At 39.1% G+C, this 13,266-nt stretch overlaps 1 protein-coding gene across 1 annotated transcript in view; it reads right to left on the bottom strand.

Annotated features, from left to right (window-relative positions):
* Window positions 1–1,249: 1,249 nt before the first annotated feature.
* The window catches only part of LOC111570379 (potassium voltage-gated channel subfamily B member 2-like), a 31,715-nt gene continuing 19,698 nt past the window's right edge, over window positions 1,250–13,266 (bottom strand). The window contains exon 3 of the mRNA XM_023273110.3: window positions 1,250–8,587. Within this exon, the coding sequence (XP_023128878.1) occupies window positions 6,572–8,587 (2,016 nt within the window). The 3' untranslated portion in view covers window positions 1,250–6,571. The remainder of the gene's footprint in view (window positions 8,588–13,266) is intronic.

The raw sequence follows: 13,266 nt of genomic DNA, 5'->3' as shown, positions 1-13,266 counted from the left end.
CAAGCCAGAGAACCACGAACTGAAGGGTCAAGCAGGCTGACATCTGTGAAATGAGATGAGCCTTATATCAGCTAGTTTCCTCCTATGAGTCATCAGAAGAAAACCCTTCAGCTGAGCTTAGTGCCCAATTTTTTTATTAGACTGAGCTATTTAGAGTGTTTTAATAATTTTGTTGCACCTACATTACCTCATATAGTTTATTTGTACAGAGTATTTATAGCTTAAGATAACTGCAGTGCCCATCCCTGTATCAGCCTCCTCCTGAAGGATCCTTTGATGTTCTCAGACAAGAAGGATATGTAATCCCTCCAGTGTAATCTTAGTCTGCTCTATAGCCTCCTCCCAGTTGGAAGCACCTTGAATACCTCCCTAGGGAAATGTTTGGGTGGCATCCAGATGCGTGAATTACATCATTCGGTCCCTCCCTGTTTCTGATGTACGCCCAAGGACCAAGGAGGAAACTCACTTTGTTTTTTTACATCCACGCTCTTGTTCTTTCGATCATTTCACAGAGGTCATGGTCATGGGTGAGGGTTGTAACATAAATCCATTTTGAGAGCATCAGTTTGAGGCTCAGCTCCCTGGTCACCAGAACTGACCAGGGTCTACATCACTGCAGATCCAGCACCAATTCGCCTCTGAATCTTTCATTCCTACCTGCATTCACTTTTACACAGGATCCTAAGATACTTGAACTCTTTCATTTGGGACAGCAACTCTCTCTACACTAGCAGGCGGAAATCCATAATTTTCCTGCATAGGGTCTAAATTTTGGAGACAGTGATTCTCAGCCAGTCACGTCACACTCAGCTGCAAACATCAATACTCGAGTACAAAATAAATGTCACCCTCAATATAGGCAGTATGAGCATACCTCATTATTACTGACAAAACAACCAAATCCTTAGCCATTCTTAGCTTCATATTGGGTTTAGATTATGTCAAGAAAAAAACACAATAATGCAAATACAAAGTACTCCTAAATGTTGTTGAGTTATAGTTGGTAGTATGATGAATTCATGTAAACTAATGTGCTTAAGTGGATATGCTTATAGTACTTTTCACTGTGCATGTTTTAGCAGTGCACACATAACACATTTGTAATAATAATTTTACCAATGCTTACACAGTGAAACTAACACTTCTGAGCTCTGCTCGCCACAACTGGAATTTTAGAATTGCCTGAACTTTCTTCCATAAATGTACACATGCATACACATAGCAAAAACATACACACAAGAAAAAAAGGTCACATGAACACATTTATTTGTCTTGCATTTTGATGACAGTCAAAAGTACTTATCATTCACTATCATTATGTTGACTTACATATGATGAGTCTTGCTAATCATCACACAGGCTACTGTTAAACAAAGTAGATGATGAAGAAGGACATTAAACAATTAAAGATGTTGAGCAGGCAGGACAATGGAAAAGCAAGCTTTAGTGTCTGGTTTGCGTCTTATGAAATGTTTGCCTCACTGTACAAAACCTAAAAGTTTACAACACAAGTAGAAATGATGGTTTGATATTTTTCAAACAAAGTGTGGAAATTAGATTGAGTATTGGAGCCATAACACTGTTCCTATGGTTTCTGATCAGCAGAAGTAATAAACTAACATTTTCCTTACCACAGAGCCTCATCTGATCAAATAATCCAGGCAGAGCTGTAAGGTTCTGTAGTGAAGCAATTTCTTCCACAGATAGACAGAGGTGAAGCAAGGATTTACAGTATTTATTTCCCCCATTGAGTCATTCTCTCCGATATAGAGCATGCTAACCTAACTCTTTTCCAAGCTGCAGTTTGTAGATTTCTTTTGCATATATATTACTGCCAGTTGTTAAAGGTATGCCATGGCCAATATATTGGAAGGTTTTCCCCTGGTTATTTTAAATGAATCTGTGAATGTAGACAAGGGAATGTTAAGTACCTAAATATTTCTCTTTGCTTTAGTTGTATTGCGCATGCAGTGTGCATCAGCCACTGTTTAAGATTATTTTTAAACTTCTTCAGTCAACCAATTGGTATGCAGGCACATTGTTGGTGTTGCATATGATAATGGTTTTATGTTAGCAATGCGTTTTAAAAAAAAATACCTTTTGCATTTTAAGGTTTTTGTTTATTTTGTATCACAGTTAAAGTGACAGCCCCGGTTTTCATGACTGTAGTGCAACTTTTTCATTTTTTGGCTAATCTCTCAGATGAACAAAAAGTACAATAACAAATAAAACGAAGCTAGTTATTCCAATCTAGGTAATTTTGTATTTTAAGCTTTTGTTATTATGTTTCATGTTACAATGACCTTATTAGGATGGCTTTCTTATTTGTGAGATGAATTTGTTAAGATACAATTCTGGTCATTGTGTTGCCTACCTAATTATAAAAAAAAACCCGTTCTGCTTGAGCGGCCAGCTTGGAGTACTGGCCCCTATACATAAGGTAAATACAGTAAGATAATGTTCAAAACTGCTGTAGTGAAGTTTGTGTTGACTGACACATGTCCCAGCTGTGATAATTTTACCAGCTGTGGTAACTTTGCTGTTCACTGAGTGGAGTTCTTTGGTTCAGTTATACAGGTAAACTGCTGCAGCACCAGTGTGATCTGAGCTGAACTCACTTCTGAACTTTACAGAAGCCACTGCTTTCTACAAAATTTTCAATTGGTAAAAATAAAATGAAAGTGTGGCACAGTCAGGTCAAACTGTGAACTATGATGCATAAAAACTGGATGATTGACACTGAAGTGGATAATTTTACACGAAGCCAGGAATCAAAGCAAAACCTGAAAAGGTGAGGATGCTGTATGAATATAGTTATCCACTACACAAGAACAAGAAAGGAAATAAGAAGAAAAAAAGAGGAAAAAATGGCAATATTTAATTTTTTTTTAACCTTCTCATAAATTGTCTATTTATGAAAAGGTACCATTTTTTAAAAAACATATACTGGGATGTTAAGAACAATACATAGCTTCAAGGTCCTCTTTAAAAATTCGAATAAATAAGTTTTAACTGACAACAAAAGATATGACATCTTGACCTAGAAAGAGTGAGCAAATATATTTGGGGACGCAGCTATAATTCACATTTCACCATGTCTTCACTCCCATGAGTGCACACTCACTCTGCAGTCTGTATGAATCATCTACTTAGCACAAAATTAAATTTGCACTTGAATGTGTCAGCATGCATTGAAATGAATGCACAGCTGGTCTAATAAAAAGATAACCATTCAATAAGATGACATAGAGTGCTAAAGAGGCATCAGGCCTTTTCAGGTACTATGAGAATGCCTGTAGAGGGCACTCTTATTCCATACATCCATTATCTATACACTGCTTAATCCTTATTAGGATGGTGGAGGGTCTGGAGCCTATCCCAGCTGACTTACGGTGAAGGCAGAGGACACCCTGGACAGGTCATCAGTCTATCACAGGGCTACATATAGACAAACAAGCAGACTCACATTCACACCCATGGACAATTTAGATTTGTCTCTGCATGTTTTTGGACTGTGGGAGGAAGCTGGAGTACCCAGAGAAAACCCACGTAGGCACAGGGAGAACATGCAGATTCCATGCATGGTCCCAGGCCCAGGCCAGGACGCGAACCAGGGATCTTCTAGCTGCAAGGCGATAGGGCCACTGTGCAGCCCACTCTTTTCTACCTTTACAATACACAGAATCCGTTTGTCTCTTGATCTCTTTCCAGTCATTACTTATCAATACTCTCAGGTTTGAACAGTACGAACAGTGTATGGAGTCACAGAAATTCAGGGATAACTTCGTATAGTTTGCTTGCATAACGGAAGGCCAGAAGGATGAACCTGCACCTCCTCCCTCAGAGGATAATTTATTAGTTTAAAACCACTCTGCCATATTTTGGTAGTTGGTAGTACAACAAAGGCCAGTGAGTTAAACACAACCAGTCAGGTGATCAGATAATTGGGAACAAGTCAGCAGCTTATCCAGATTATCTAAATCACACTGAATGACAATAACACCAAATAAGAAAGAGCTGAACAAAAAAATGTTTTCATAGGAAAACTGTGCTCACACAACTGCAGTGAAGAGTGCTGTATGCATTAAAAAATAGTGTGTACAACAAAAATGCCTTTTCCTGTTCTGAATGTTCACACTCAAGGAATTTTGTACACCTTGTCTCTCTCAAATAGTTTTGTTTTTAGGGTGTAGTTCATACATCCATCCATTATCTATACACCGCTTAATCCTCCCTAGAGTTAGCAGAGAGGGCTGCAGTCTATCCCAGCCAACTTAGGGTGAAGACAACGTTCACCCTGGACAGGTCGCCAGTCTATCACAGGGCTACACATAGCCAAACAAGCAGACTCACATTCAGACCTATGGACAATTTAGAATCACCTATTAACCTCAGCATGTCTTTGGACTGTGGGAGGAAGCCGGAGAACCCAATGACAACCCACTCAGGCACAGGGAGAACATGCAAACTCCACACAGAACAACCTCAGGCCGGGATTCAAAGCAAGGACTTTCTAGCTGTAAGGCGACAGTGCTAACCACCGCATCACAGTGCTGTGCATGTTAGTAGTCTCCATGCAATAAATTATACAATTTGGAATAATGATGTACACTTCAAAAGCATTCACTGTACTGCATGCAGTTATTCACGTGAAAGGTGAGGGACATTCAAAATAGGAAAGAATGAAAAGTTTAAACCTTCTCTGCTCTCACACTTCCATACAACTAGCCAGTCACTGTCGTTGTGAGGTTGTGAGTTGGAAATCTAGTGGAATCTATTTGATGATGTCCCTCCCCCCTTTAAATCAGACAGGTAAATTGTTTGAAGTACACCAAGCCCCTATATTGTATAGTTAGGTGTATAAACTGATGGATGATGGTATTACAAATTTGTTTCATTTTCTCTTCCAGATAGGTTTAATTAATTTGTTGTTTTGCTTTGAACTGTTTGGTTGTCTGAGTACTAATGTTTGATATGCTGGTCTTTTTTATTAGAGTCACCATGTTTTGAGATCTTAGGTATTAATTTAATGAGTACAGTGATATTATTACTGATAAAAATTGTCCGAACTACAAAATAAGACTGAAGTTACAGCAAACTGGAACGATCCTTCAAAAAATCACAAGTCTCATAGAGACCAAAACACATGGTGTGGATGGGTGCTCTTTGCCATCTCTAGTACTACATTCACACTTGAAGTTCATGAATTTAGGAGGGCTGCTTGAACGTAGTATTAAACATGTGGCCAGCCATTTTCTTGATGGATCGGAAAAGAAAGTCCGAACTCTGTCATACTGGAAGCTCTATTGGTCTACTGTAACACATTTAGCATGGCAATGCATAACACTGCCGGAGAAGCCATTGAGCTTGGTCATAGGCAGACTCTGTGACCCACAGTGAATGATCTCAGAACTTGTTCATAGTCCTTGTGCACTTTCCTTTCTGTCTTTATGTTTTCATATACACTCAATTCTCCTGTCTCATTATAGGTATAAAGTGTTGTTTCCTAAATGGTTTTGTTTTGTTGTTTTTTTAAAGAACATTTTCTTCTAGAAATGTGTGTGAAAAGAGCTATGGTAATGAATACTATAGCGATTACATCTCTGTTCGTTTCCCTTTTCACATTCAAGATGCTGCTTCCATCTCAGGTATTATAGAAAAATGAGGGACAGACATTAAAACAAAACAAAAAGCAAACAATCAAAAAACAGAAACATACATAAGTAAGAACATATGTTGTTGAAGCACTGTGACAAATATCATTGTTCTGGACTAAGCAGTTGCATAGATCCTTTTGGATTTCACAGCATCACTTCTTAAGTGTCAATAGTGGAACCTCTTGTCCTGTATCCTGTGCTTGTGTTTGTTACATTACAAGAATGTAATACCTGGACTTATAAAATGATGTGTACGTAAGATCCATAATACAATGTAATGACTGATCATTGTTTTTTCACGTCTTGTAAAAGATTAATTTTCAAATTCAAAGAATTTCAGACAAATATAAAAATATAATTTGCTTCCACCTGTTTTTGCTTGGTGTAAATAGTCCATTAGAATAAACAGATCTATACAGCAAGCAATCGGAAACTGTAAATTACTCCTGCTGAGATGTACACAAAAACTTGAGGATGGTCATAAATATATCATTCAGACAAGGCTTTGTTTTTGCTCACATCCGAGTCCTACAAGATGAGTCAGTTGTCACAGTTTTGCAGCATATCAGTTTGACCTTCAAAGAATAAGTAAATAACACCAACACGAGACACTGTCAATTCAAATTCACATTGTACCTAGACAAGTGGGCATGTGCTTTTGAATTTCCTCCAGTAATAAAGTTATGTGACAATACCAGAGCAAAGTCTATCTCTGGACAGTAGCACTTGTCAAAAAAAGAAGAGAGTCCAAAAGTCTTGTGGTATATGAAACATGCTACCATCTAGGTGCAAAGCCCAAACCAGGTATTTGTTGCTATGTTTTTTCGGATTCTTCCTGACATCCATCCCATCAGTCTTTTCCTCAACTCTGCCTTTTTTTTGTTCCTGTCTGTGAATCTGTCTTTCCTTTCAGCTTACATACTTGTTTCACAGGGCGGTGTCAGGCTTCCATCCAGAACAATGTGATTTTCTCGCTTTTCTCCACTTTGTTCTGGCCCCTCCCCTCCTCCTCTGTCATCAACTCCTTCCATAGTTACTAGCTCCTGAGTGCAGTTGAGCTGGCTACCTTTAGATGACAGTGGGCTAGCATCACTGCCTGAGCTGACAGCAGACTTCTCCATGTGATTCCTCCCCTGGTGGCTTAAGCTTGTGAGCTGCCCTTCACCTTCTAAGCTCTTGGCTGTTGAGCCCTCACCTCCCCCCTGGGAGTTGCTAGGACTGACAGATTGCTGGGCCAGGGACGGAGATTGTAGGATTGCCAGCGGAGACTTAGCTTCCTGTATTGCAGGACTAGGAGGAGAAAACCTGGAGACCATGTCATCAGAAAGTAGCTGAGCAAACTTGGTTGAGCCAATAGAGGCTGGTCTTGCTACAGGTGTCATCACTGCCATAAGAATGTCATCCTGGGATCCAATGAAGTCAACCTTCAGGGCTCTCGTCTTTTGTGGACTGCTATTGTCTCGCAAGGAGCCACAGATGCTGTCACAGATCATCCCAAAACTTTCCACATTTTCTGGTACCAACTCAGTATCTCCAGTCGTGCTTTCTCTGGGACTAGACATGAACTCATACAGACCCTCTTTGATGATGGTCATTGGCTGGATGCTGTCAGGGCCCTTTTTGAACTCCAAGGTACTGATCTGACTTAGATCCAAGGGAGGGGGAATACGCTGCTGTCTAGCTCCAGTTTGGCCTATTTCAACATTGGGGAGCAGGGAGCTTCTTTCTCCTCTTTCCCTTAAAAAATCATCACCCACATTGGAGAATTTCGTAGCCATGCTGACTTGAGGTGAAGTTTGCTGGGCTTGGGTGGATGCAATGGCATTCATCTCTGTCTGTTCCTGTACATTTTTTTCTTGCTGCTCATGGATAGCTGCTGTCTTGTTGTAAACATCTTCTAGTCGCTTTGCACTGAGGTGTTGAGGAGTGGTTTTGTTAGATGAGGGTTTGACTTGTTCAGGGGAGCCCAGATGAGCACCTCCTTGATAATTTTGGGACCTCTCTGGGCTGTCCAGCTCTATATTAGAGTAGCGCTTGTGATAGCTCCAGCGACTAGGTGATAGGTGATTGTCCACAGGACATTTACTGTCCTCTCTTTTGTCCACCAACACATCTGTGAGTTCCATACTACGGGCAAAAGCATCCTTTAGGTTAATAGAAATAATACTTCCACTCCGTTTGGCTCTTTCAAGAGCTTCCCTCCTCTTGATTGCCTTCTCTTGCCGCTTCTGCTCTCGGTAGAACTCTGAGAAATTATTGACAATGATTGGGATAGGAAGGGCAATGACCAACACACCTGCTATGCAGCAGAGTCCTCCTACAATCTTGCCCAGCAAGGTTTGTGGGTAAATGTCTCCATAACCAACAGTTGTCATAGTAATAGTAGCCCACCAGAAGGAAGCAGGGATACTGGTGAATTTGGTTGCATCTTCGTCCTTTTCAGCAAAGAACACCAAACTAGAGAAGATCATAATACCCATGGCTAAGAAGAGGATGAGCAGACCTAACTCATTATAGCTCCTTCGCAAAGTGAAGCCCAAAGATTGGAGTCCTGTCGAGTGCCTGGCCAGTTTGAGGATCCTTAGGATCCTCATAATACGGAAAATCTGGACCACACGGCGTACGTTCTGGAACTGCATCACATTTTTGTTAGATTCTGTGAGGCAGAGTGTCACATAATAAGGCAGTATAGCCAGCAAATCAATGATATTCAGAGGTGCTTTGATGAAATTCCATTTGTTGGGTGCTGAAAGTAGGCGCAGCATGTACTCCATGGTGAACCAGGCAATACAGACAGCTTCCACATGGGCTAGATTGGGATTGTCATTGAACTGGCCAAATTCATCTACAACCTGCAGCTCTGGTAAGGTGTTGAGAGACAATGAAATAGTGGAAATGATGATGAAGATTATGGAGATCATGGCCAGGATCTGCAAGACATAGACAGATAACTGTGTTAGCTGTGCTTATTATTAATTTCATACATACTTCTGTATCTACACAGACAAATTAAAATATGTAGAACTTGTGATCAGATACGGTTGATAGTTGCAGTTTGGTCCAATTATTGCTTATTAGTACCCAACTGCATTGTTGTAGGGAGGTGAATATCAGCCTGTATGCCAGCTTTGGATCAGATGCTCCCCAGAGTCCAAATGACTAATGATTCATTGACTTACTGTAGTCCAATTAATGCTGTTACCATATTTGATTTAAAAAAAAAAAAACTCTTTACACCTGTTGATGATCTCCAGTTCCAAAAATAATATCATTCTTATCAGCCTTAGCTATACTTTGCATGCGATGCTAATGCTTTGCTTATGGTAATTAATTTGTAAGAGTGTGTTGATAGAAAATGGGTCAGCAGAAGAAGTCTTGCTGTGTATTTGAAGAAAAAATTTCACCCACAAAGTCATAGAATACAGTAGTAACTCCAAAGAAATCATTAAAAATATTAAGTCTAAATCTGCTGACTGTGCAGCTGCCACAAGATTGTCATGTTTCATGAAATTTTTATTTCCCAGACAGTCAAATATATGTACAGACAAAAAATTCAGATAGCAGAAAAATGTTCAAGACAAATGGATGTGACTTACATGAATTTCTCTAGTAGCCACTGAATCTTCAGACACCTGAAGTTTGCTTTTAACCTTTTACCAACCCTTTACTAAGCATTTAGCAAATTTTGTTTGGGGAAATAATTGCATATGGGAAATGGTCCACCACATTTGTCAGTATTTATGCTTTTTGATATAGCCATAATTTTTTTTGCATGCTTTCCAAATTACATAGAAATGTCAATTAAAAAAAAAAACATTACTGAAAAAAAATGTAATAAAAAAATAAAATCAACTAGAGATACTAACACAAAAAAGTCATAGGATAAATCATCTGAACATGCTAAGCATTTTAGCTTTGGAACAATGCTTCTATCTTCTGTGTTCAGGACAAGTAGTGTTTAAGAAAATGTACAGAATATTCTGCATTTTTTTTGCAGAAAATACTATTATTAATAGTACTAAAATTCAAATATTTTGAAATATATTGAAGTGAATTGGCTAATTGTCATTGCTCCAGCTGAAGATCCAAAAATGCTGAATGTTTAAAAACGTTTTTTTCTAAACTAAGAAGGAGAACAGGTGTAAAGACGGCCCAGGAATGGGAAAAGTATCACTTAAAAAAAGCGTTAGGGAAAAACACCAGCATCGAATGAAGAGATTAGTAGAAATCATTGGAACTGAGTGTGTACAGAATACAATACCCACCAACTGTAAAATAAGAGGACTTAGTAATAAATGAAACTAAAATGTCACCTGTACAAAGGCCAGACAAGATCAAAAAATGTTTCCTAAGGTAAAAAAAAAAAAAAACAGAAAATAATGCTTTCACCTACTGCCACAGCAACACTCTTGAGATCTGAACAAAAGCCACAGGAGTACAAACAATCTTCGTACATTAACAAAAATTAACAAATGTCTTACTATAATTCCAGCAATTACCACATGATAAAGGTTTGAGGACCTTTAGAGGTGTACAATTCAAGACCTGAAACAGTCAGGAGTGGCAACATACGCCCACTGTAAAGGTTGAAAATGTACATTATAAAAAATTTACAATCCTGCACCATATAATTATTTTCTTTAAATATTCATGCAAAGGATACAGTCTTCTGATCAATTTAAGGTGAATGCAGTCAATATTTTTAAGATATAATAACAAGTTGTAACAAGTAGATTAGACTTCTTTGAGATTTTAAAAGTCTAACCATGTTTCTAGCCTTTAGTGTATAGAAAGCAATTTATATTAAGGACTTTCTGTTTATTTACTCTAGCACCCCTTAGTGCCACTTATATCCATTGTCTAAGTCTGTACACCAACGCAAAATTTCATTGCAACTGGATGACACATTCCAGCCATATAGCAGTATGAATTTATTTTTAAAAAGCCACACAATACTAAGAAAATACTGAAGTATAAAGGATATTGACATACTGCCTGCAAGATTGCATTTGTGGGTGTAGTCCACCATTAATGACACAAAATCCATCCATCCATCCATCCATCCATCCATCCATCCATCCATCCATCCATCCATCCATCCATCCATCCATCCATCCATCCATCCATCCATCCATCCATTATCTTGTGGAGGGTTATTGGGGGCTGCTTTTGAGAGGCCTTGATTTCTCACCTGGTTGAATGTGTGTCCCATGTACTAAGACTACTGTCCAATTCCAACCCACAGCTCCTTGTTGTATGTTGTTCCCCCAGTAAATGAAGAAATGTTCTCAGGGTATGTATTCTGTGTGGTGTGGCTCTGCTCCTCTTTGGGCTGAAGACCTGTCAGTTATACCCTACAGGAAGCTAGAGAAAGCATTCATCCATCCATCCATCCTTCCATCCATCCATTATCCACAATCACACTCACATTAACACCTATAGACAATTTAGAATCACCAGTTAACCTCAGCATGTTTTTGGACTCTGGGAGGAAGCTGGAGTAACCAGAGAAAACCTATACATGCACACGGAGAACATGCCAACTCCATGCGAAAGATCCAAGGCCCAGGCCGGTATCCAGGGATGCACTGCAGGGCAACAGTGCTAACTACTGATCCACTGTAAAGCCCAGGGAAGCATTCAGGTTTCAGAAATCAAGGATGGAAACCAACATTGGAAAGTATTTTACTCTATACTGCCCGAATACAAAGAACATCAGAGATCTGCGGTCATCTTCCTACTTTGTGTCAACCATTTTAACTTTCTAGATGCCCTTTTACAGATTGGTCAAATTGAATTATGGATGAATTACCATCAGGGCCAGCAGAAGTTAAAGAATGTATATTCTACAAATTGTTTTATAAAATGTGAACAGATTGAGTGTTTGTCCTCATTCATATTGAACCCTTGAAACTACATTTGACCTCAGCCCCTATTCACTCCCTCTCCTGGCTAATTAGAAGCACAGTCGTCCAACTTCTCACAGCATGACCTCATGAAAAATTGACTGAAGAGATTCAACACTATTACCTACAGCCTCGATTCAAAAAACTAACGGGGAACTCTAACGTTCAAGGAGTTAGAGTAGCTGAAGCATCCTGGTCTGTGTCTTCTCTCTGCAGCTCTAGGACATTTCAGGATAATTGTAATAGGATTGTGTTGCTATCTATAGAAAGGATATAGAGAGGTTAGAAGTGGTTACTCGTTCTTTCCGCCCCCAACAGGAAGAATCAAACATTTGGAATTAAGCAATAGCTTGACACCCCAGAAAAGCTTTAAATCAAAGTGAAAAAAATATCTGCGTCTATATATATTGATATTGCGAATGCTGCCTCATGCTTAATTACAACTGGGAGTGACTGTATCTCTACATGAGAACAACACTCTGTGAGTAAATAGATGAACTAATACTCTAGATTTGTTATGCCTGAGTGTGAAAGGTACTCTTCCTGATTGCCCAAGTGGCCAAGCAGTAGAGGGTTGCCTGGTTTAGAGGTAATATATGGCAGATACAAGCATTTTTATAGAGTCAGAACATGGATAAAATGTTATATAAAATATTACATGTGCATATATATATATATATATATAATAGACTTTAAGTGAAAGTGAAATTACTGATGTGACACCACTGGTCCGTTACTCATTGGCTAGAAATAACAAAATATTTTAGTTCTTAATTCACAAAGTTGGACAGTAAGGCAGTAAGGACAGGAAGTTCCTGTGAAATCATGCGATGGATTGTCTCAGCTATTTTCGGTGACGAATCGTCTGGCCTATCAGAGTCATGGGAACGAACACTGAGCATTAGAGCTTTGCAAAATGTACAGTATATGTACAGGGTTTTTAGCCAAAACTGTATGGAAAGCAAGGAGGAGGACCAGAGAGAAACAAAGAAAGAGATAAGAGAGAAAGTTGAGACAGACAAGGAAGATAGATAGATAGAAAGCCAAAGAAAGACAGGGCAAAGGAATGTAGAGGGTAAGTGTATCAAAGTGTGGCCATCCTACAGCGTCTTAATGGCTTAATGGCTGCCAAATGCTATGACCTTGGCACCCAGGGCAGATTTTAAGCAGTACCAGGAACATACAAGCTGCTTTAGAAGCTGTGCAGTGAAGGAAGAATTAATTGAGGCTCCACATTTGAGATTCAGCTGCTCAGTAACACTTTTAGAGTCACTTACAAAGAAATGAAATGGACTCGGTTCAAAAATATTAATCACAGTGAAACAGTTCTTCAGTCATTTAATAGTTATGATTTTAATTATAGCTAGTTCCATATATTTTTAGTTGCTGACAAACTTCTGACACTTTTCTTTTAGTATTTTTGGTATTTTTGCCATTAGAATGTTGTTGTATTGATGGAGTGATCAGAAAAAATTATAAATATTTGGGATCAGGGTATGCCTAGTATGGAAGGGTATGTCCTTTACAGGCTTATGTATGCATGACGCTACAACCCCATGAGGCACACACTCATCCATGGCACACCAACACTATACATCATATAAATCGAATCCTCAGTGTCAAAAGGGGAAAGTTTGCTATCGCTTATGCAGAAGGGGAAAATTAGCTCCCTCAGTGATGCCAGAGATGCAAGAGTTGAGAGG

Source organism: Amphiprion ocellaris, chromosome 10 (genome assembly GCF_022539595.1).
Source record: "Amphiprion ocellaris isolate individual 3 ecotype Okinawa chromosome 10, ASM2253959v1, whole genome shotgun sequence".
Classification (NCBI taxonomy): domain Eukaryota; kingdom Metazoa; phylum Chordata; class Actinopteri; family Pomacentridae; genus Amphiprion; species Amphiprion ocellaris.
The sequence above is the reverse complement of the archived record's forward strand: the minus strand, read 5'-3'. Positions and strand labels throughout refer to the sequence as shown.